The sequence below is a fragment of the Diadema antillarum genome, unplaced genomic scaffold, assembly GCF_040938485.1.
Source record: "Diadema antillarum isolate AM-2024a unplaced genomic scaffold, OU_Dant_1.0 seq00001012_RagTag, whole genome shotgun sequence".
Classification (NCBI taxonomy): Eukaryota; Metazoa; Echinodermata; class Echinoidea; order Diadematoida; family Diadematidae; genus Diadema; species Diadema antillarum.
The window spans coordinates 557,149-582,904 of record NW_027271848.1 but is presented as its reverse complement, the minus strand read 5'-3'; the positions used below and the strand labels follow the sequence as shown (position 1 = coordinate 582,904).

Sequence of the window (25,756 nt, the reverse complement as noted above, 5' to 3'; positions counted from 1 at the left end):
TTCAGACGTCCGTTTTGCTGATCTAGTCAATACCGACAGTCTTGTTTTCTCTGCCAGAAGAAACAGCACATACTGCACTGACAGATTAGAGTCTATATCTGTGATAGACCTGAGACTTAAAGGAGAGCTGGAATTCTCAGAGAAGCTGGGAAAGTCCCTGCAACGGAAGCCTTCGGAGAATTTCTGTACCGGACTTGTCCACTGAGTGTAACACTCACAGTGTCAACAAGTCTTCTGTCTGTGATCTGTGTGACTGTGTATCATCATGCCTCTTGCAACGTGTGCAAGCTGTGGTGGCAAGTGAGTGGCGCTTTCACTTTAATGATAGAATTCGGCCTAACACTAACACTATTTAACAGTTAGAATCTTCTAATTAATCTCTACAGGATGTACAGCCATGTCTTGGTTTTGTTTCACGGTTTCTAAATGCGGCAGTGAGTTTTGAAGGAGGCATGACTGTGACTAGTGTGATGGTGTGTTACCGTGTTTCCTTCCTACTTAACTAGCGTGTTAAGTGTTACAAATTGAAATGTCAATGGACAATGACATGTTGTTAATGTTATGGTAAGTTTACATTTCTGTGTTAGGCCACACTCCACTCCATCAGTGACAGGCAGGGCAGGGCTGTGTACTGAAATGTAGACCACTGCCACTGGCACTGCACCAGCCAGACTATATTCGACTATTGAGCTAGTGTAGGGGCAGCACTTCTACAGGGCAATCCTGGATAACCATGACCATTCATGATGACACTGATCTGTTTGTCCGGAGAAGTCTTTTATTTTTTTGACGTTATCGCTCTCCTCTGTATAAGGACGGGATCCATGAAGCCAGACGCAGTCTCCGCGGAACATTTCCCCGACGACCAGATACAGACCGATCTTTCAGTCAAGACACTACTCTGCTTTGCAGAGGCGGGTGTAACATTCATTAGCAGTCATGCATTGCGCACTTAACATTTGAGTGACAGTGTAAACTAGAAAAGCACTCTGAGAGCGCAGACCTCCGCCAAGCATGCAGCTCATTTCCACCACTGATCTTGTTCTTCTATTATTTCCACCCATACGTACTGCATTGTGTGCAGAGTCGCCCGAATCCCAATATAGAAGCCTTTGTTACGTCATAAACACTCAGCTGCACGGCGCGCCTCGCCCTAACAGAAACTAGAGCACGCACTTTAGTGCGCGTATGCAAACCTCAAATGCGCGCAGCCTGAACTCGCAAGTTCATTGACCCTACCTGCTAAAATATCAAAAATCCTTCATAAATTCCCCCCAAATTCTCGGATCACTACCAAAAGTTAATCGTTTGGTACTTGTGTCATTCTCAACCTTTCCTGCAAGTTTCATCCCAATCCGTTAACTACTTTTTTAGTTATTTTGCGCACGGATAAACGAACGAACGAACAAACAAACAAACCAACAGTAACGAAAACATAACCTCCCCCATTGGCGGCGGTGATTAAACTTAGTCGAGCAAGGGCCTACAACACGTATCGGTAGGCCTGCACGACAATCAGTCCATGTGAATTTGAGTACCTTCTATCATCAGTCACCGCGGGTTCGATACAAGTTTGTATGAGTGTGTTTGTCAGTTCATGTTGGGATGTAGTGTGTGTAATTTGTGTACACGTGTGTCAGTGTGAATCTCATACTTGCTGACTAATAAGATTTTATCAGATTCAGTAAGATTTTTGCATTTAAAAATAGCAAAATAAGATTTTTTGTCAGAGAAATAAGATTTTTTAAAAATATTTAGATATACCTTTCATGTGTATTTTCTGAAGATTTGACTGAAAGTAAGATTTTTAACTTCAGTTTGCATATAAAATAAGATTTTTGCAATCCACGAGTAAGATATTTCATCTTGAAATGTTGGCAGATATGGAATCTGTATGTGCATTATGTGTGTACATGCTGCGCATTTGCTCTAAATGCCTTCCCATGTCATGCTGGGCCATGTGTCGCATGCTGCATTATATGAGCAGGGACAGGATCTAGTTCTAGGAATAGGATGCTGTGGAGCTCAATGCAACTCAACAATGCAATGCAGTGCACACTTTCATATAGACCTAGACTCGTAAAGAATACAGTCGTAGATTATGTCTCAAGTTATTGGCTGACTAATCTACATATAATATATAGGGCATTTTCCATTATGTGTGCACACATGTTCTTGGATGCGCGTTGCCTTATTGGATCATCAAATGTCCTGTTTACCTTTGGGAGCAGTGCTTTAAAAAATGTTGAAGATATCACTTTTGATGCATAAGAATGTGTTGTTACATATGTAGATGTATCACAAAACATCCTACCACATAAAATTATTGCAATAAAGCCTAAAATATAGGGAAATATTCACCATTTTTCTCATTAAACCATAACTGTAGAAGGTTTAATCTGGAAACATTTTTATTATTTAACTATTGTTCACATTTTGGATTTTAACCTGTTCCATACGGGAACCTGCAGGTATGGGGAATCCGGAATTCAGTATGGAATGGGTTGAAAATACTTAACAATAAACATCAATTATACTGGTTCAAATCTTTACATTGGTTGTTTCTATCCCGAACTCACATTTTAGAACTATTTTGAAGCACTAATGCTGGGTTTTTGTTTTATCTGCAAATGGTGAATTATGCCTTTGAATAAAACAAGTGTGTTTTTTAGATGATTTTTTTTTTTTCAAGAATAAGATGAGAGTTTGCTTGTAGAGAGTTTGGGGAGATGATTCCACGTTCTGTATTGCAAAGGGCATACATACAAATGTATGTCTACTGTCCTTGGCAAGATTATTCTTTGAAATACCGGTAGTGAAAAAAAAAAACATAAACGTGACTATCATCTGGATGTGCAGGCAGCAACCACATGTACACACACACACACACATACACACACACACACACACACAATTGTCAGCATACACCACTGTACACACTATTGCCTGCAGTGGGTTATGTGAATTGCGGCAGCAGATGAATAATGAAGGAGGCATACCGGTACATAGCTACACATTGTAGCTAGGATGTTCAAAAATTACAGGTTAGCGTATCGAAGACCTCACACTGTGCAACAGCTGTCAATCTTCTACAAAGTTACATTGGGTTTATTGCAAGAAATCGAAAGCGTGAGGCAAATTTTTTGTAATTATTATGTTAATAATATGATGGCATGTGATTGTGAAGCTAGATAATCCTTAACAGAGTGCAACGGCATACCATTTTGCTCAGTATTTTGTTGAAACTCGTAGCAAGCCGTCACCAGTCAAAACTGCAGTGTGAGGCGGGCTTTAGCGACCTTTAATTACATGGAATCAAGACATCAACTACTGGAACATATGGCAAGCAAAAATATTCATGTGCTTTTATTTTTGCGCTAATCTCTGGTTGCGCAAAATGCGCAAAAATTTCGACACCACAAAAATTTCCACATTTACAGTGCATGCAAGTGTACTTCCAGCATAAAAGTTACACATCACTTCGTGATGTTCTTTTTATATCATGAGCAAGTATATGGTGTACCCACCACATTGCAGTGTCATTCAGGAACACGGGACAAGAATGTACACTGTATAATGTTTTAGATCAACCTACTGTACTGTATAAGCTGTTATTTTCACGGGGGTTTAATTTTCGCGACTTTCTCAAATCACTGTTGGACGGCAAATTTAACAACATGTGAAAATGTCGCCATGTGCTATAGGCTACCAGTGCACATTTCCAAACCTCGGTGTCAATTCGTGAAAGCAACATCTTGCAAAAATGTCTGTGGCCTACTCATTCGCGAAAATATCTGTGCGAGAAAATTACAGCTTATATACAGTTATCTCTATGCTTGTGTTGGCCCACGGCTTTTGAGTAGAGTGTAGGCCTAGGTATTGCGCAACCATACAGTATGTCGATCCATGGGCATTAATAGTATGGTTACAAAAGTGTACTGTATACGCTATATATTTCGCGTGGGTTTTATTTTCGCGAATTTCGCGAGTCGGGAGCTATTCGCGAAATTAACAACACGCGAAAATATTGCCTTCCAAAATGAATCCCTTGCCTTGATGATACGAACATTTCAGTACTAGCATACCATGTCATGGCTTACTGAACAGACCATATAAACTGGCTAAGCTTGTTTACGTACATATAGCACGTCCACGTCGAACTACTAGTACACAGCCCAGTCGCTGTAAGTAGCATTCGCACAGCACACAGTAGACGGCGCAATACTATTTCTGCGAGAAATTCCACTTTCTTTTGTTTTTGTTTTTTTCATTGCGCCACCACGTTACAAACGCGCGGCGTGTCACCCTTGATTACAGTCATGTGCGCTATAGCTCATGCGTTTGCATGCCGCTACGTCTTTACAAGTACTGTATGTCAACTTTAGGGGCCGGGGCTTCGTATGCTCCAGCTGGTTGCCGCTGAATTTACTCGTACCCCTCGTACCACTCGTCAGAAATCTAGCGCGATATACTCTTAACCACTTCAAAAATGTTGAATTCTAACTTACTAGTTAGCAGAGTTTGGTAAGTTTTTTGCATGCAGTGTATAACTAGTATCAATTGATTCATTCTTATTTGCTAGTAAGTTGAAAATTCACACTTTCTTTGCCACTTCATATTTTTTCTGGTCCCCCAATCGCGAATTTAACCACTCGCGAAAATGTGTGACAGCGGCAATTCGCGAAAATGTATGTACGTGAAAATTATAGCGTATACAGTAAGTTAGTCCCATGCATGGCAATTTAGAAATATAACATGGTGTAGGAAATGAGAGCTCTGTAGGCAAAAGTACAATACTGGGTAGTTTTTGCTGTGCACACACACACACACTCACACACACACACACACACACACACACACACACACACGTGTACATTATCATACAATGTACAATTGTGTGTTTGTGATTGAACACCACAAACTTGGCAATTGATGTTGACCCCTTGTGGTATACCTGCAGTTGACTACATGTAGCAACTGTCAGTGTAGCAATGCCAGCTGGAGCAGGGTATCAATCACCTTCAGTGATAGTTCTAGTTTAAATGAATAATGAAAGATAATACCCCCTTTCTTTACTGTTTGAAATAGGAGTTGGTTTTTTTTTGTGACTAACTCAGGAGTCCAAAGTTGAATCATAAATTCTCGTTGTTAATGTCTAAGGAGTTCCTTGTTATGATTTTATGCTTTGTTCAAGAGCTTGAACATGCATGCATTCATGTGACCTATTACACAATGCCTGAAAGGTAGGGGTGTTAAGCCTTTGTCCCTTGGACAGGAAAACAAAATAACAAATGTAGGGTTTTTTATCATTTTTCTTTCAACCATGTTGAAAAATAGCAAGGATGCTGTACCTGGTTACTGTACAATACATGTACACTGTACAATCCTCTTTCCCATGTGAATGTACATTTTTACAGGTCATACAAATTACAAGAGTATCACAACCAGTGCTGTCACATCAATACTCAGATTGCTGTAAAGCCAGAAAATTTCATTACACGTACATACACAACATGTGCATGAAATTTTTTTGAATTTTGCAGGAGCCAGGATTCGCAGAAGTGAAATGTATGTGAAAGTTCTTGTCTACAGAATGTATTGAATGCAATGGCAATTCACAAAAATTTCATGCCACCAAACCCCCCCCCCCCCCCCCCCCAAATCTGTGGGCTCCCCTTCACGAAAGTTTCATGCTACAGAAAGTTTCCTGGTATGGTATCATTTGAACATATTTGTACATTACATTTGTGTTTTTCAAAGCGTCTATGTCAACAAGGAACAGAACAAGAGCATATCAACTTTCTTCTCCCTCTTTTCTTTCTCAAAGAAAAGGTCAGCATCTACATGGTAGCATCAGTAAAACACTAAAATTTACCAAATTAGATTAGAACCAAATTAGTTTTCTGAGATTCAACTGTGAAATGAATTTAATGTATTGATGGTCGAAAAGGGTATATTTAACAGAGAAATCTTGTGTGAATGGAGTGGACCTCAGTGAGGGATAAATTGGATTTGGAATTAAATGTTGGTTTATTATGAGAGCAAGCCTGTTCTAGTGAGAGAAATCCCCTCCTGGTTGTACACTGTAAAAGAATGCACATGTACAGTAGTATTCTTGAGGCCCACTTTCAGTTTTCTCAGATTTTAGCTTGATTGGCATAGCAAACACAAGTACACAGAAATATAATCGTACTACTTAAATTGTGAGTATGAAAAAACTAGGTGTGGAAGAGTTCAGTGTGTTTTGTGTATCTCTCCAGGAATGCGTGAAGTATCCTGTTTGTCATGACTTCCCTACTGAGCATATTGCAAGACTCTGACCATGTTTACTCCACAAGTTCTGTAGTTCTGCAGGTTCTGTAATGACCTTTTCACTGTTAACTGGTGCAGTCATCTTTTTTTCCCCTTTTTTTTTAATGCCCCAAAGCTAAAATTCATACAGTTTGTAGTTTGCATCTAAATATTCACGGACAAGGATACCTCTAGAGTGTAATTACAGTATACATTACAATTGGTGTACATGTATATGGTATGGCATGCATTCTTTTAAAGGGATTGTTTAGTTTTGGTTGAGACCTAATGTCAGGTTTCTAACATTTTTTGGTGAGATGAGAAACCTCTTATGAAATATGAAAGAGCATGTAATTCCATGAGGAATTCAACGTTTATTTGATGAAAATTGGTTTTGAAATGGCTGAGATATCCAAAACAGAGCAATTCTAATAAAGTGTTGGACCCACACTTTTTTAACGATCGCTTTGTTTTACTTTGTTTTTTGGTGTTTCAGTCATACCAAACTCAATTTTCAATTTCATCAAATAAACTTTCAATTCCTCTTAGAATGGTATGTTCTGTACTATGTCATACAATGTAAGTGGTTTCTTGGTATCTCGCAAAGAGTTAAAAGCCCAATTCTCATCTTCACCAATACTGTACCATCCCTTTTTGCTATGATTTGCATGATAAGGTCGGCAGTTTTGTGCCGTCATTACATATCTGGGGGGCATCTCTTGAAAGAACTTGTCGGATAAAATATCTGACAAGTCAATTATATCTGACAAGTTTTGAGAAATTCTTTAGTCTGATTGGCTGATTTCTCTGAACTTGTCGGATATAATTGACTTGTCAGACATTTTATCCGACAAGTTCCTTCATGAAATGCCCACAGGTCAATTAACAGAAGTGTGTGTTGTTAATGTTGATTGTTAGAAACAAACGAACAAACAAACAAACAAAAAAACAGTACCATTGAACTCGGGACTTACAGCATTATAAAAAAGCAAATAAATACAAAATGAATGTGGATCAATGTACAAATTGATTTATGAAATAATTAGTTTACCCAATTTGAATTGTGATATTCAGTCATAGGTGCCCTGAGTCTGACTGCGCCAAAGGTGCATCGACTGAAGAAATGGCACAACTTGTAGCAGTTGTCCCTCCAGGCTCTGAGGCCATCTACCAGTATCAACGGAGGCAGATGCCGTTTGTAGTGGAGGGCAAAATTACGGTGAGTTCTTCTTTCAGTTCCTTGCTTTTTTGATGATCAGTATATTTTGTGCATTCAGTTCTGCCTCAATCGTGAAGATTGTTCAAGACTCATCTATTAATGCACCATGTATTCATGCATTGTGGTCCACCTATCACTCTTGGAGGCAGAAAGATCACTTCAAGAAAACTTGAAACTTTGTCTGTTTGTCATTTCATACAAGTCCTTCGAAGCACTCAAAACACAATTTGCCCCAAAGCTCTGCAGAATGAAGCCCTTTAATCAGTAATTTCCTACATGAGATGATAAGCTCTGTTCCTGTAGCACACAGCACCCAAGAAAGAAGGAAGAAGCAATAATAGAAATTTCAAAACTTTGTACACTGTAATGTGTTCAACAAAATAAACGGAAATGTGTGCATGTGAATATTTCCTCATTCAATGAGTACTGGTTACTTATGTCCTGTCAAAGTGTGAACAGGAATGTTTACTTTTTTGAAACGACAGGCTGGCTATATAAGGTGTATTGACTTTTGCAGACACTGTGTCCTTCACCGTCTTATTTGATATGTTTGCCTCAATGAGTCAGTTTAACCCATCAAGTTCTTGGGAATTCTGTTGCAGCAGTCATCATCTTGCCTCCTCAAATTGGCAACTCGGAACTCTTTCCATATCTTCCACTGGACAAAGATTAAATGAGACTGATTAAATTCATGAAATCTCCACAGATTCAATAGTTATGTATATACATACTGTAACTATATAGAATTCTGTATACGCCGAATATTTTGCAAGGTTTTTATTTTCACAAATTTTGCGAGTCAGGTGCTACATGTATTTGTGGATTTAATGACTCTCAAAAAATATTGACTCTGATCCCAATATGAATGTGACACACACGTACGATGTACATGTAGATATACTCTGTTCCGTACTGTACTCCATGACTGTGAATTTAACCACTTGCAGAATCGTTGGGAAGTCCTGATTCGCTAAAATTTAGACTCACTAAATATGGCATATAGTATACAAAATATGCAGGTTTTAGGGAGAAACAGTGAGTTCAACCTTTTCAAGGACTTAAAATTCATTGTTTCTTTCTTCTGCTAGGTGCTGCAGGAATAGAGCTTATCATATCATGTAGGAAATAACTGATTACAGGAAAACCGTGTTGCCAGTTTTGGAATTACTTTTGTAAATTTGGAATATATACTAAAGTTTTTCGATGATTCTGCGTCCGATATGAACATTGATATCAATTACCAAACAAGTGCTCAATTGCATGACCACTTTCTATCCTACATTTCAGAGTGTGAGCATAGGAAATAAAAAAAAAGATTCAAGATGCAGCAATGGACCACAAAAATTTGACTTAAACTTTATGGGTTAATGAATGCATATAGGTACCATATACACGTATGTGGATTTAACGGACCGCAAAACAGGAAGTTTTTGAAGGCATACACTGTAGTTCCTTTAAAAATTTGAAGCCCATCAGAAAGAGGACTATGGAGCGAGTCATCAGCATACCAGGTATACTACTTGCTGAAGCAAACAAATTTTGTCGGGTCTGTAAATGCATGTTTTGATTTCTCTCTTTCAAATGTCTCAGATGGTATTGGAGCTTCCCGACGTGGAACAACCAACATGTGATCATTCCAAGGGAAAGAGCAAGTCTCAGCATGCCATTGTAGATGCCTTCCGGGAGGTAAGTCAGATTCATTGAGAAACAAAATAGACCTTTGGTAATGTATTCAAATTTATGCATATTTGTCCTACCCCCAACCGCCTGAGAAGTTGGAAACAAGTCATTCAATTAATTTGTCCTCATTTTTGTGTTTCAACACATCAGCACAGCTTTCCCACACTTCACATGTAGTCGTTTCTGTGTTTGTTAACCCATTTACGTCAGGCAAACCTCCTTGTCATCAGAAACAGTATATAATGTGAAGATGTCCAAAAGATAAACTGTGATAGTGAAAGGGTTTGTTCTACTGGAATTACATCTGCTTAAGAAAAAAAAAAAAAAGAGACGAAACAGGTGCATTGAATCAGCTTTCTTTTTTTAGCATTTTTCAGTGATGTAAAAGATGATGTGAAATTTGTGATCTACACTAAATGTTGATATGTGAGTGACATTATTTGTTAGTGCATTTCATCAATATAGGGGTCATAGAGAAAGAGAAAGCTGGACTTGCAAGCTTTTGTTGTCCATTTATTGTTTATTAATGTTACAAAATGCAGTGTTTTATGGGAGAGTAATTTATTAGGTGTTTTTACACACAGCAGATACATGGATAGTGTGTATGCGGGCAACATTAAGATTTAATAGCTATTTACTTATCAGTGCTTGTAGTCTCTTAGAGACAATAAACCACGAAGTTCAATGTGACTTCAGGCTTCACCTTGCATGACCCACTAACTTAGCTTGTTTTCAGATGTGCAGTCATGGTTTTGAAGCCAAAAAAATACTCTTCAAGACCGTATATTTGATACTACTTACTGAGTATATGAGCTCATATTTGGTCAGCTTACATCCAGAAATAGGCAGAGTTCTGAGTACATGGAATTTATTTCTTTCACTGAATTTCTGTTTTCAAGTCCTCTTGATTGTTGTGCTCATATACCTTAAAATGTTTAAACTAAACTTACCTGTGATACATGAGCTTTGTCAGATGGTATGATTGAAAAGTTCTGTGATATGACAGTCACATCCATGGGTTTGTTTTTCTTCCCCAAAATCAGAAATGCAGTGTTCTAGATCGTGATGAGCTGGCTGCTGCCCTCATGGTTCCAAGCAAGGAAATGTTTGGCCAGTCCCTGCAGGACTGTGTGCCTTGTGTCGGTTGCAGGAGGAGGTAAGTCACATGCTTCTCCAACATGGCAATCAGTAAATGGTCAAGAGCGCATTGCTGAAAACAACACAGTTGCAAGTGAAAGTAGTGTCAGTTAAATGTAAAGTAGAACTGTAGAAATTGTGAACATTAGAGATGACATGCTACATCTAGCAATTAGGCTTAGCTCCCATATATCCGAATAATGCTCTTTTAAATTCGTCCTTGAAAATGTGATGTTACGTTGAAATCATTGACAATCTTTTTATCTTCTCTATGTTACCTCAAACAGTATGGAGGAGATGTTTACCAGGTTACGAAACAAGCGACATGTGCGGGTGCTTGAGCCATTGGTCATCACACCCAATTCAGAACTTTCCGTCACATCCTGCACCCTGTATGATGTCCGACTGCTGCACAACATTCTCTATACACACAGGTCAGTGTAGTTTTTTACCTCGCTGTAATAAATATATTACACCCCCTTGAGTAATGGAGAGCTGCCAAATAGTATGTTTATGAAATATTTACCCCCGTTCACATAAGACTCCGCGTTGCGGGGATAGTCACCAGAGATCTTATTTTTTGCGACTGACCGTCCACACTGCTATCTCATCTGTCCCCAAGCTGTGGGGGCAATTGGGGCATGGGGCAAGCTCTGCCACTTTAAACCAGGCATAGCGCATGCGCACATTTCATGAATACAGCTGGATGCTATCAATTTTGCCCCAAGGTCACTGCCCCCCTCCAAATCTTGTCCCCAGACCCGACTTGCTTTGAGGGGACAAGTCGAAGCGAGCATTCACATTATGGTTTTTGAGGAGTGTGAACACTGGATTAGTATATGTTTCTTCCTCAAAATTAAAAACAAACATATTTGAAGTGATTTTATTTTCTATTGATTTAGCATGATAAATGCATTCTTTCCCATTTGGAACCAAAGTGATTTTCCCATAAAAATTGATATTTGTTAAATATCTAATTTTTCGTGATAACTATGAAATATATGTGCGTGTGTATGTGTGGTTATGGTGTATCAGTGTGTTGATATTCAGAGGTTGCTTACATTTGTAAGCAGCTCTTGTAATGTCATTACCTTTGTCTGGGAAGTCCCAAACAGTATTCAGAAAGTTACGATAATGGGAAACTGCTATATTCTGGAATGGAACATTACTCAACCAGATGACCATAAACCATTTGTCAAGCTTTCACTCAGCCTTTTTAAATTGTGTGAGAGCCTACAACAGCAATGTGCACCAATTTTCATGTGAAACTCCACATGTTTTGCTCATGGCATTCCTAGGACCAAACTGGATAACATCCTGGAGACCTTGCAGAAAAATAAGAAGAGTCGTCGGTGTCAGCTGCATTCACTTGATAGCCACAAGACCAAGCAGATATCGTAAGTACTGTACCAGCTGCATGAGTGAGCTTTAAATTTAGAGGATCCCATTTGGATTGTTGCTTTTGTTGCAGTAACAGCTTTTGGAGGCATGGGTAGTAGGGGCATGGGGGCATAGTATGTGATTTTGATTTAAAAAAAAAAGAAGAAGAAGCAAATCTTTTATCAAAATGAAGTTAACATGATGCCAGAGAAGAATGCACAAGTAAGCAAGAGAACAGATGAAGTGGAAAAGGGGAACAGAATCACAAGGTGACTATAGACAGGATAGAGAAGAGTCCAGAGAGGGGGAAGGAGTGGATGGTACATTGTTGGAGAGTAGAAAGAGATGGACAGAACGAATGATTTGAGGCAGTGAAGATACAGTCTTCATGTCTAGTGGACAGGAGAAATACAGAATATGCTGTTCTTTGATGGAAAATCTCCAGGATTTAATTTAGAGAGATGTACCAATAGTTCAAGGAACTTCTTCACATTTTTTGCCAAACCAATGCTCTTGTCTTCTTCGTGGTGTGTGTGATGCGTTCTCACATCTGACCCGTACTGATCAATAGACGACAACATCTGCGATATTTTGGGTAGGCCTGCAAGACAACGAGTCTAATGCTGAAGGGAATTGAAGTCGATCATGTGTTAAAGGAGACCTCTGGATGATTTTCAGACTTTCACATTTGAACAAGCAAAAAGCAGTCATACTGAGTACAGAGATTCAGAATTTATAGTGATTTGGATGAAGAATAAGAATGTTTTCAAAATTTATAGCAAATTGCAATGAACAAGGATGATGACTTCGCAGCCTCACCATAAGAATGAATGAGTTGGGGCTCAAGAAGCAGAACAAAAGAAGAAGGCATGCATAGATTCTACACAAGTGAACTTGCTAAGCAAGCGGTATTGTAATGGTATTAGACTGCTTCATTTCTGAAATATGTGAGCCTCCTACGTCACCATCATTGTTCAGTGTAATTTGCTTGAGGTTCTTCAAAGTACTGGTTTCTCAGCTCAAGGACTACAATAAATTCTACAAATCTATACATGGAGCTGTTGATTTATGTACTACATGATGTGAAATTATGAAAATAGTCTGGAATGCCCCTTTAATAGAGCAATTTCTGTGGGTCCTTTGGCAGACACTTTTATCATGCATTATCGTGTAAATTGCCTGAGATGTGGGATTTTGTTGTATCCTGTCACCCGCTGCAGAGTGTGGATGGACGTGTGGCAGGTCATGAAGCAAGCATGTCGGGAAGAGATCACCATCGTACCGGAAGCTGGTCTGATGCAGACCACAGAGGGATATCTCCAGAAACACAGGTCAGAGAATTCGGCAGACACAGAGATGCCAAGTTCAAAAAACTTTTATGCGTGAGATTTTTATGACTCGGCGTCTCGGCGCTCACGCGCATGCGCACGCGAACGAGGAGGGTGTCCTCCTCCCATGATAAGGAGCGTTTTTCAATTATTAGCTTTTAATGATGCAATCGGGTGCATACTTAAGTGACTATTTTTTACTAATTTTGAAAGGCAAAAGGGAAATATACCTTCAATTGCAACTATCACTCTAATCCTTTGAGCTATGCTCCTTATTTTTGGCCCAAATTGCAGACTTCACCAGATGCATGAGAAAAATAGGTGCCATGCGTGAGATCGTGAGACAGACCCTAAATGCTTGAGTCTCACGCAGAACGCGTGAGACTTGGTAGCTCTGCAGACAGCTTGTCCTCCTTGTATGTGAGGACAGGGTGCACAGTATGTAAAACACAAAGTTACAAATCAAACATCTTCCCCGAATGGCTTAACTCTTTTCGAAGGATGGGAGTACAGTGCACTCCCGTTACAGAGCTGCCAACTAGTACTGATTTTCAGTAATTTCTACTGAAATTGGACAAGGATACTGAAGGTTACAAGCAAATTACTGATTTTAGAAATCATTGTCTGTGATAAATTCTATAACACTGTTAAGGATTACTTATTTTCACTCAAAAAAGGTGCAAATTACTGATTTTCAGCCATCAAAGTACTGAAAGGCTTCTACAAAAGTTGGCAGCTCTGCCGTTATAGCGAACATTGTTATAACAAAAATCCGGTTACAGTTTTGAAGTAAAAATTCAGACCATAACAGTATCTGCTTTATGTTTTTTGTTGTTTATTTGTATGGTTTTAACAAAAGAAAACTGCCAGCCCCGAGGACTTTGGTGTTACTGGAGTCCACTGTAGTGTGAACTCACCAGGAGGAGCATTTCAACCACTTTTCGTCAGATTTTTTCATGGACAAATTTTATCCCAGCCAATCACATGCAAGAATTTCAGTAGCTTAGAACAGTTGTCAGTGACTGACAAGTTTCATGAAACGCTGCCGTGGTTGGAGCAAAATCAAGTGAAGTCGAGACTCATACACAAGATAGTTTGGACAGTATGAGTGTTAGTGAATGTTAGTATGTAATTAATGGCAGCTCAGAAGAATTTGAAATCAGGCTTAAGTCACAAAAGTACAATGTCACATAGGTGACTCTAGTCGTAAATTTTTATGCACAAAGAAAATTTTAAAATTTTTGTTTCTCAGAAAAAGACAAAATACTTCTTTAATCGTCTTTCATATGTGTCGAGGACATGGTGTCAACAATCTACACAAGAAATTGAATTTCTGAGAACACATACGGAAAAAGAAGGGTTTGCTCTTTTGTATGAAAAGAATGAAGTGACTCTACAATAAGTTATATCACCCTACATGACAAAGTGTGATAGGTTTAGGTGTTCATGCTTTTGACCTTGTTGTGATTGTTTTACAGATTTTCATGAGGTCATTATGATTATTTGCAAATTTTCAAGATTTCATGCTGTAAAAGGTTTCAAATTAGCAATAGATTATTCAAATTCATGAAATTCTTCCGTCGAGATGTTTTCATTGCAACTGATTGACAAATTGCCCTACATCGACGTAAATAAGCACTGAATTGATCAGTGTTTTAGTAGTAGCCATGATAAAAAATCATGGGTGTACATACTCGAGCAGGATTCGAACCTATGACCTCCTGATCACCGGACAGGCGTCATTTCCACTAGACCACCAAGCTTTCGCCAGACAGCAAGTGTTGGTTCTAATCCTTATAGCATGCAGCGGTTAGTGCGTAATTATTCAAATTCATGAAATTCTTCCATCGAGATGTTTTCATTGCAACTGATTGACAAATTGCCCTACATCGTTCAGTGCTTATTTACGTCGATGTAGGGCAATTTGTCAATCAGTAGCAATAGATTATCGTTAAAGTCAAGAAAGAAATCAATAAGCAATACTGTCGTTATGCTTCGCTTCACTTTCTGTGCAGGTTCTGTACGGATTGCAAGGCCAAGGTGATGACTGCCTTCAGCATCCTGTTTGGAGACATTGACCCTTGCTGCGAGAAAGGCTACAACCCCGTGGTGTATGAGGGACTCAGGCTGTGCCGTGAAGAAAGGCACGTGCACCTCTCCACAGAGACTGACTTCATCGCCAGGCTCATAAGCCGGGCAGAGCCCGACTTGAATGGCGTGTAAGCATGACTGCATATGTGGGATATTGCACAGTGTTGCAATTTTTCTGAATTTCACAATGATATTATGCGAATAATTTATGAGTTGTGAATGCATTGGGCACGAATATCGCACGAAGCGCGAGATAAGCCAACTGGTCTATTCAACAAGGCGCGTAGCGCCGCGTTGAATAGACCAGTGGCAAATCTCGCGCTGAGTGCGATATTACGTGCCTCAATGCATGACCAAATTCATAAATTATTCGTTTTATACAACACGTTGTCCATAATCACAGTAAATCAATGACCAGCAACTCGGGAAGGCCCAAAAATAAATGTAACAATCAGGCCAAGAATTCTAAACCACCCAGTGTATTCAAACACTCGCCATGATTCGACCACACAGGAATCAAAGCAAACTCTGCAGGGTCTGTACCCAGTCTACACTAACGTTAGATCGAGAACGTTCTAATGTTAGGCCTAACGTTAGGCCGATCTGAAATGTCAGTAGATCTAGACTACAGATCTCCCACGTTAGAGACTAGAGGTCTAGACTATGTCTATTTCCGACTATGATTTTGTATAAAAACACGGAAAACTAATCGAATTACAGTTTCTCAACTTGAATTGAAGTCTTGATTTTGAGATCACTGTAGTCCATGTAGCAGATGCCAGTCAAAAGTAAAAACACAGCCATAACCCGTAATATAATACGCAATACATGCAGCTACAGGCCGGGTAAGACAGCTGGGCGCACACGTACACGTACACGTAATGTTGCAGTACGTAACACGCCCGACAACCGCGCCGCGCCGCGCCTGCTGTGTGAATGAACTTACCGCAGCGCAGCCAGCATGTAGTTTGCTGCTCGGTTAAGGCGCTTTGCTCGTGAAGTCGAGCGCCCGTGCATTAGTACCTGCGGGAGCCGTGCATTAGGCCCATGCCAGGGGCCTAATGCACGGCTTTCACTGTCAATGAGTTTGATAGGTATTTTCTATTGAATGTCATGTGACATGTTCTTAGCCAGTCACAATTCAACATCACTCTGAGGTGTTGTACATGTATAATGCCTCATGTAACACAAATGCATTGTATATTGTACAGTGTTGCAATTGTTCTGAATTTCACAAAGATATATTGCCTCCTGTAACAAAAATGCATTGTACACACTGTATGTATATGCTCTGCAAGGTGGGAAAGCGCATACTTTGCTTTTGCATAGTGATCATACTTCTTTCTTCATTCCATATGTGGGGTTCTCAAGAGTTCAACCTTTTGCAAAGCTGTCTTACAAGTCCCTGCAAATGTAGAGCCTATTAAATTTTGTACTTGTGAATATATGACATGACCAGAGTGCAGTTTATTTGAAATGTTACTTTCTGTTATGTATGTAGCACCGTGGTGCTATGATGTGGTAGAAAAAACTTCGATTATTATGTCTTTTTTAAAGAACAGATATTGTTTTTTAACCTGCAAGATAGATTGAACTACCACTCAGTATGTGACAGTGACATAACAGAGAAAGAAAGTTCCCCATACGTACACCTCATTCAGATTCTGACTGTTCTTCTCCCTGTTCCCCCCCCCCCCCCCCACCAAAACCTGCAGGAGGCGAGAACGTCACGCCAAGACAGTGGACATTGCCCAGGAAGAAGTGCTGACCTGCCTGGGGCTACACCTCTATGACCGGTTGCAGAAGATCCACCAGAAGCTGATGGCGGAGGAGCAGACATGGCGGCTGCTGCTTTACGTCGGCATGAACCGCCTCCAGAAGTCCTTTGAGGTGAGTGTTGTCATGTTTGTACACTCAGGATACGGTTGCCATGGTGATTATGTATCTAGTTTGACCAGAGGTTGATACTTAAGTGATTGCGTTTAAGTGATTGCATACTGTTAAAGCAGAAGAATTCACAGCGTGAAACTTTTGATTGGAACCTACAGCCTGTTTTGCAGCATGAAACTTTGCCAATCGCGGCTGACATTCCATGCATTGTGTCGAAAAACAATTTTGCATGCATTTTACTTTCAGGAATCCTGGCTCCTCACAAAATTTGCTTAAGTTTCATGCATACAAAATTTTTGGTTTTACGGTATCTTGGAATGAGAGTTGGGGGTATCCTAAAGAAATCTCATGAGTTCCCTGTCCCGACTGATTGGCATTTGTTTCAGAGGCAGTTGCTGCTTTGATGAGATCTCTGGTAACAGAGAGCAAAATTATAGGCTTTTGTGTTTGATTATTACTCATTTAGAGTAATGTTCAGGTCAGAGATATAGGTGGTGGTAATGTTATGGGTATTTATTGGATTATAAAAGAGTTAGTTCAGACATAAGTCTCAGTGATATGGAAACAGGTAGAGTTAAAAGTGTGGATAGGATTAGGATTGCAGTTGGCGTACAGGCTTATTTTCTGTGTATTGCCACCCATGATTTAAAAGCCAGTGTTATGCAATGTCTTTACGTCAAACTCTGTCATCATTTTAACGTTCTTGAGTGTAAATGCTGTAAAAACTGATACCCATTCCCCAGATGGCGCTAGAGTCCAAGGAGGGTATGTCCAAACTCGAGATCGTCTGCGAGGAGATCAACGAGGCGGACCGGGCCAAGCGGGAGAAGAAGGAGCAGAAGAAGCAGAGGAGGAAAGCCCGAAAGAAGAACAAGGCCGGCAGTCCACCGGACAGCGGGAGGACCGGCGGCTTTAGGACGGCCGCAGTGGAAGAGGTGGAAGTCAGGGTCATTCCTAAGGAGAGGTCACCAGTAAACGTCTGTGAGGTCAGTCTGATTTTAGCCTTCTAAACGCCAAAGTCTTAGAATTCCATGCCACAGACATTTATTGGTCTTGCCCTTGGCTATGTTGGAGTTACAGGGCAGGTTTACCTTCACATGCATGTGAATTGAGAGAATGCAGCAATACCGGAGCACACCAGTAAAAGTTTTAGAGAAGTCAGACAATGCATTCTAAAGTTATGAATGTTTGAAGTTTTCGTGCTATCATCGCTGGATGAGAAGACTACTAAAGCTTGTGATGTCATGTGTGTAGAGTGATATAAAGAAGATAGAAAATTCAACATATTTTCACTTTTCTCTGCTTTTTCGGAAGGAATGGAGAATGATATTATTCATAACATACATCTGGGAACAAGTTGAGGGAATGTGTAATTTTTTTCAAAAAATGAAATTTTGTGAAATTCTCTTTCTGTTTTCCTTATGTCTTTCTACACTTGTGACATCATAGGCAGTTGTAGTCTTCTCTTCCACCGGTGACTGCGCAGAAACTTTAAAAAATTCGTAACTTTCAAACGGATTGTCCAATTTTCCTCAAACTTTCACTGATGTGTTCTACTAATATTGTTGCATTCACTCAATCCACATGTATATGAAGGTGAACTTGTCCTATAAGGCACTATGATGCATATTGCTTTGGTTTTCTTTTGACTCTTTGTGTGACATGGTTGGCATGCCTGACTCTTGCCAACTTTGCATATTTTTCACAAATCCACACACTCGCATACAAACCGCTCAATAAATTGTAATATGTCAAAGCACACGAAAACTGTCAAACCAATAACGTTGTCAGAAAAATTCACATCACAGCAAAGTTTGCATTTTCTGTATGACTTGCTGCTTTGCTAGCATGAATGCTTCCATAAACGTAACATGGCTTTGAAAAACAGAGTGTTTATGAAAAGGACTCAGCAATTTTTGAGTGATGTGTCAGGGGCTGCCATCTGTGAGTGCTCTCCTACCACCTTCTACAGTAAGATGCAAGTAATATGCATTCGAATTGATCAGGCAACAATTTTTATGCAGGGAAATGTAAAATTATATTTGGTCTTTTCTGTGAATTGGATGAAAACATACCAGTGTAAAGCAGTTGCGCAGGTCGAATTCAAGAACCCGCAAATATCTTTTTGAACTGTTCAGTGCGAAGAATTATCAGATCAGTGTACCCAGGGGTTTGGCAATGAGTGTTATTTTCTTTTCAGTCTGTACTAAAGGTATTTTCAGTTTGTCATAAGATGATTGGTTTTAGATTTCAATTAAGAGAAAAAAAAACAAATCTAATGTCAGTTAGATATTTCCTAGGTTGGACAAGAGCTTGGACTTAGTTATTTCATGATGTACTTGAAAGTTCTCCGATGTAAGGTATCCCAGAATGTGTTATATTAAACACTTTTTGTTTTACGTGTATCTGCCAACATTTTGCTCACTGCAGTGTGAGGAGCAACAGGCAGATCTCAACGAGAACAAGGCGGTCCTTCCATGCAATGAGTGTTCACTGGCTGAGGACGGCTCTGTGCTCCACGCCTTCGTGTCGGCAGACCGCTGTGATGGGGACTACTCCAGCGGAGTGGAGTGTGGGGAGGAGTGTAACCACAGCTCACGGGAGAGCTCCGAGGTGGCGTGCTCAGAGGGTATGTGCAACCACGACTGGGGCCAGAACGATGACATGCAAGGTGAGTTCCTCGCTGACTTGTCTCCCATCGTGTAACTGTATAAGTGGAAATTTTTCACGCATTTCGCGCAACCAGAAGCTTGCGCGGAAATAAAGGCATGCGAATATTTTGCATGCCATATATTCCAGTAGTTAATGTCCTGATTCCGCAGAATTAAAAACACGCAAAATCCATCTTGCCCGGCCAAGCACAAAAAATTACTTGTGCTAAAATAGCCACTTTTACAGTAATTCTCCCCCTTTGTGCCATGGTAGAAGGGCATAAGTGTAATACTGTGACAAAAGGGCATAGGTGTCATGTCATGACAAAATGGCATAAGTGTGATGGTCTACATGTTTATAAGGCATTGGATTTTTGATTAAATTTTGGAAATTGCAAGTGTGAACTGAGCCAGGCAGAATAGCCTGAGTTCATGTAGGCAGTGTAAGTCAGTCCAGGGATTATGTAAATCATGATTGGGTTATATGGGTATGACACATAGCATACATCAACAGATATCCAATTATGAACGCATAATTGTACAAGGTTTGCCTATATCGCACTTGTGTAGTCTGTTTTTGCATTTTCTTGACATGTGTGTCCAATGCTGATAACTTTGGGTCCAATGAATCAATACTGTTAGAGGAAGCTTTTGCTTCAGAATGGAAGTACAGTACTCTCCGCGTAATCGGGTATCGCTTAAACGGGTACTCCGTTTAATTGGGTAGTATTGTCAGAGTCAGTTCCAATGCACATTAAAATTACCTGATAATCGGGTTGCCTCTCCGCATAAACGGGTAAAAAATTTTTTTGTAATCTAATTTCTACCCACATTTTATATATAATTATAAGATATAACACTTTAAGAAATCATGCATGTCAAATCTTTCACAGTTAACCACATTTTCTGCTTAATTTGCAAAGAAGACCGATCGTTTTGGGAGTAATTAAACATGCAAACACTTGTACACATACCGACTTGCTACACGAAAACGAACATTACAAATGAAGCTGGCACTCACAACTGCATAGACAGACAGGAGTTGAGCACACTTGCGCTCCTGCCTTGCTCCGCAACAACACTCACAATACGAGAAGTTTGCAACGAAAATCAGGCCATGCACCATCTGGCTAGCTCCATATAATTTTGCTTTTCCCAAGTCACTTCTTGAAAAGTAACCCAACTTTCCACGTGACTTGTGCACGCAAAGAGACGTGTTCATTTCGGAAAACGTCTGTGTGTTAGCGAGGAGGCTATAGTCAAAGGACAAAGTGTTCTGAAGACATATTTGTCCATAAAAAAGAGAGTAAATTATATTGCTCGTGACTGAGCAAGTGTAAGGTATTTATAATGTGCCGTGCAAGAACGGGTAAGCATACAGTGTAGGTGTTTGGTGCAGTATACAATGCATGTAAATACACATTGTGTGTGTCAATTGTGAATGAGACGTGTTCTTCTGTTAATCGGGTACTCCGTTTAATCGGGTAAGAAACCCTCTGCCCGAGCCTACCCGATTATGCGGAGAGTACTGTACTGCAAGACAGGAGTTTATCGACTGTGCTCTTACAGCCTAAACTATTTCACCTCCTAGTATTTTTACATTTCACACCAAAAACAGAGGCGAAAGGATGTGGGACAAAAAATGTTTAGGTCTCTTACCCTTGTTTGTCTTGCCTCAAACTTTCATATGCGTAATATATGCATGAACATTGATAGAGACAGGCATTCCATTTTGGCAGACTTTGCAAATTGTTTGTTCTGTTGATGACTGAGCAATTGTGGCAGTTCTGACGAACTGACGTCAAATACACTTTGTGAGCCATAGTAACCTTCATAACCTTTCAATTTTGAAATGAGGATGACCAAAATACAAAATTGTTGTTTTACTCCAGGCGAGGATGTAGATCATTCTGCAGCAGTAGACGAAATCTGTGCGGATTGCGAGGTGTCGCAGGGAGAGGGCCAGGGGGATTCTGTGCGGACGGGGAGGGGGAAATGCAGCGGGGGTCAGCCACTTGCGAAACCACTGCAGCACAACGGCGAGGTGAGTTGTTAGATTGCAGCTGTCGTTGGTAAAGTTAACATCTTTCAATTCATTTCTTTTCAGTTTGCAAGACTATGTGGAGGAACATTCTTTGAGTGACCCAGGGAGAGATGTGGAAATATTGTAATGGTCAGAAGTCAGCAGGCATATTAAAAAATGTTTCACTTATGCTTCTTTTGCTCTGACATGAAAAGACAGGGGGCAGAAGTTGATGCCCATTTCTCAGAATTATGACTGTCAATGATTATATTGCACCTGATGTATTAGTCACACTGTTTTCAGATGATTGGCAAGCGTGTTTATCTGATACAAAAGAGTCTAGAAGAATATCTTTGTCTGTAGTGTGTGTCTTGTATTTCTTGCTTGTTTGTTTCTGTCTCACTCTTTCTCCTTCTCTCAGTTACTTCTAAATCCAGTTCAAATTGCTTTATTATTTCTTATTAAATTCCACCATACCCAATATCAGGATGACGTGGGCAACTCACAGGTTCGGAAGATATGTCAGTGTGCGAATGAAGACCAGCTGCGGAGAGCGGTGGGATGGACTCACCGGTTACAAGACATGCTGACAGAGGTGAGGATCAAGCTTCATCTAGATTTGGTCCAGTTACTTACTGTATACGCTATATATTTCGCGGGGGTTTTATTTTCGCGAATTTCGCGAGTTAGGAGCTATTCGTGAAATTAACAACACGCGAAAATATTACCTCCCAAAATGAATCCCTTGCCTTGATGATATGAACATTTCAGTACTAGTATACCATGTCACGGCTTACCGAACAGACCATACTGGCTAAGCTTGTTTACGCACGTCCACATCTACTTACGAATACTGTAGAGAGCCAATCCATTATCGCAAGGGGACCACTCGTCAGAAATCTAGCGCGATGGACTTAACCACTTCAAAAATGTTGAATTCTAACTTAGTAGTTCGCAGAGTTTGGTAAGTTTTTTTCAATCAGTGTATAACTAATATCATTCTTATTTGCTTGTAAGTCAAAAATTCTCACTTTCTTTGCCACTTCATATTTTCTCTGGTCCCCCAAACGTGAATTTAGCCACTCGCGAAAATGTGTGACAGCGGTAATTCGCGAAAATTTATGTACGCAAAAATTATAGCGTATACAGTACCACCACCGATGGCAGAGTTCACCTGATACTTTTACAATTCCTTGACAGTACTATTAAACCAGAAATTTGTTGCATGCACGATACTTTCAGGAATTTCACAGGGAGCCAAGATTTGCTGAGAAAAATGCATAGGAATTTTTTTTTTGTCTAGACAAAATGCATCAAATGCCAGTTGCAAATTCGTGAAAGTTTCGTGCCGTGAAAATGGCGGATGTCTCCAATTAGCAAAAGTTTGATGTCGCAAGTGTTTGTGGTTTTACAGTATTACAATTCAGTATGAATATCTAATATCTGTTACAAGTAACATGTGCACATATGTGGAGGGATGCAGGAGGAACTGATTTTCCTTCAAGTTTCATGTTGCAAACTAAATATTGTGATTCATCAACAGAGCAAGCTCTTGTTTCAAGTCTGTAAATGCATACATGTCAGAAAAATGATGATTTCATAGGAAGTTTCTGGCTACACAGAACAGAGCAGGCACCATTTGAAAATCAAGCTTTGCATATTGCCAATCATTGATATATCCACTCCATATGCAATTAATTACAGAGTAAAATTAAAGAAACGGGAGAATGAAAACTTTATGGATCAAACAAACGGTCATGAAATGAGGAGTTCCTCTGAATATGATATGGACAAATTTGAAAAGTTTACTTCTTATATGTGACCCTGCACCTCAAAACAAACAAAAAGTCGCCAGACATGAATTTTTAGTTAAGACCATATTCTGAAAGAGCAGATTTTAAGCTTTGAAATGATGTTTAACTCAAATCAAATGGACTCTCCTAACCTATCTAAATATTGGAGAGAAAGCACAAACTCAGGAAAAGTGTGAACTGAGAAAAGAGGCTCTGAAGTACAGTGTCTATTCAAGCGCTTAATCTTTACCAAACCGTGCTGGCTGTGCGATGAATGGGACAAAAAACAGGAAGTAAACCACCAGAGTATCAACAATGAAGGGATTATCAGATTAAACTGAAATTAAGCATGCCTCATTAACACATTCTGTCCATAATTAATGCCAACTTTCAAAGCAGTAGCACTATCCTTTCAAAAGTTATGAGAGTTGAAAGTGAAGAGTGTGGACAAGGTTTTTCAGAAATGAAAAAGGGATTCTAAATACACACCTAATCACACTATTCTACCAAAAATGTTCGAGATAAACTGCTAAAAAAGCACACTTTCCTGCCCGTCTTATGATACCAAATTTTAGCATAATGTAAAAGAAGACCCGCTCTTTCAGAAAATATGAAAAAGTCAAGTTTGGCTAGGTTGACCCATTTCACTTATTTTCAGTCCTCACACAAAATCAGTGTGTGCGACTTTATGTTCGTTTTGAGGTGCACGGTCACATATACTGTAAAAGTTTAATGGAAATTGTGACTGGTTTGTTTATTAGATTTTGTTCTGCTTATTTGAGTCTAATTGAACAAAAGAGGAAGTTGACTGTCAAGAGATTCTCCTTTATTTCACTCTTTCCCTTTGTCTCCGTTGCCTAGCAACCCAACTGTCACCAGCCAGACGAGGAGGAGGAGGACCTCCGTATCTCTCAGGAGGACATCCGCAACTTCCAGGCCAAGCACAAGACAGTGAGCCACGAGAGGCAGCAGCTGCGGGCCCAGATCCAGCAGCGCTTCTACCGCCGCTTCAAGGGACTGGAGGGCAACTGTGCTGTGGACTACCGCCTCAGCCAGTTAGCCATCTCCATCGACTAGACGTCCACACACCCACTGCCGGACAAACGCTTTAAGAGAGAGACTTGATCCATTGTAGCGCGCCACAAACAAGGACTTTCCTCTTCCCAATCCAGTAGACTGTCACATCAAGGGGGAGATTTTTGCACTCTCTCCCTTCCCTACTATTTTGCTCTCTAATGACTATTGTCTACAGATTTAGGTAACCTCACAATCATCTATAATGAAAAGAGTGTGGTCGCAAGTATTATGTCACAACAGCACAAAAAACTCAATGGCCCAATTGCATTGAAGACTTGCTGTGATGGTGAAAAAGCTAAAACAAAAACAAACGGCAAACAACTTCGCAAAGAAAGCAACTACCTGGTAGATAATACACAGGAATCTGTAAAGCTGACTCCCTGGCACCGTAATATACAAATACTGACTGCTCTGAAGATATACTCATCACAGTATATACAACGAAAAGAGCCCTGAATATCCATGGTAATGATTAAAAAATAACAGAAATGGAAAGACTTCTTTTCGACAGGAGGTGCCAAGACAGATAACACTGTTGCAGTTCATGCTAACTGAAATTCACAGATGATGTGGTATTGGTACAGTGCACTCCCGTTACAACGAACACGGTTATAACGAAATTTCGTTACAACGAAGTAAAACTTCTGGTCCCAAAATTATCGCCATTAAAGTCTATGTTACAAATATGCTTATAACGAACATGTTTATAGCGAAATTTTCGTTATAACGAAGTCTTTTCCGAGCACCACTGACAAAGAAAAACAAAAGAAATGTGCTCCGTTATAACGAAATGAGGATCGCTTTCGAAAATACGTAGCGGAACAAGCATTTATAGCGTCTCTGCATGGGCGAACGCGTCACATCACTGTGTGTTCGCTTGGTGTGTCACGCACAGTTTCCGAGGGGAACTTGCGTTTAAAATTGTAATACAATAATCTGAAATTGAATAACTATTTGTTCTATTGTTGACGTAGCTTTCCAGTGTATGACGAGTATTCAACATACCGAATTTGATATAAGCGTGGCTTCCTTGTTTTCGTTATATATTGTATTTGTTCGGTTATAACGAAATTTCGTTATAACGAAAGGAAACTGCCGGTCCCGAGCATTTCGTTATAATGGGAGTGCACTGTATACTCAGATGAGGTTGACAGACTGCATATTTCGCACACAGCATTCTTGAACTGTCTACAGTG

General features: G+C 39.9%; 1 protein-coding gene across 1 annotated transcript; it reads left to right on the top strand.

Annotated features, from left to right (window-relative positions):
* Positions 1-25,756, top strand: LOC139742664 (gametogenetin-binding protein 2-like). The gene is made up of 14 exons (XM_071653192.1): positions 1-300; positions 7,366-7,510; positions 9,101-9,196; positions 10,234-10,346; positions 10,615-10,761; positions 11,626-11,724; positions 12,928-13,038; positions 15,051-15,254; positions 16,842-17,016; positions 17,760-18,002; positions 19,447-19,687; positions 21,560-21,711; positions 22,178-22,285; positions 24,345-25,756. The coding sequence occupies exons 1-14, from the start codon at positions 266-268 to the stop codon at positions 24,558-24,560; spliced, it is 2,085 nt and encodes a 694-aa protein (XP_071509293.1). The 5' UTR covers positions 1-265; the 3' UTR covers positions 24,561-25,756.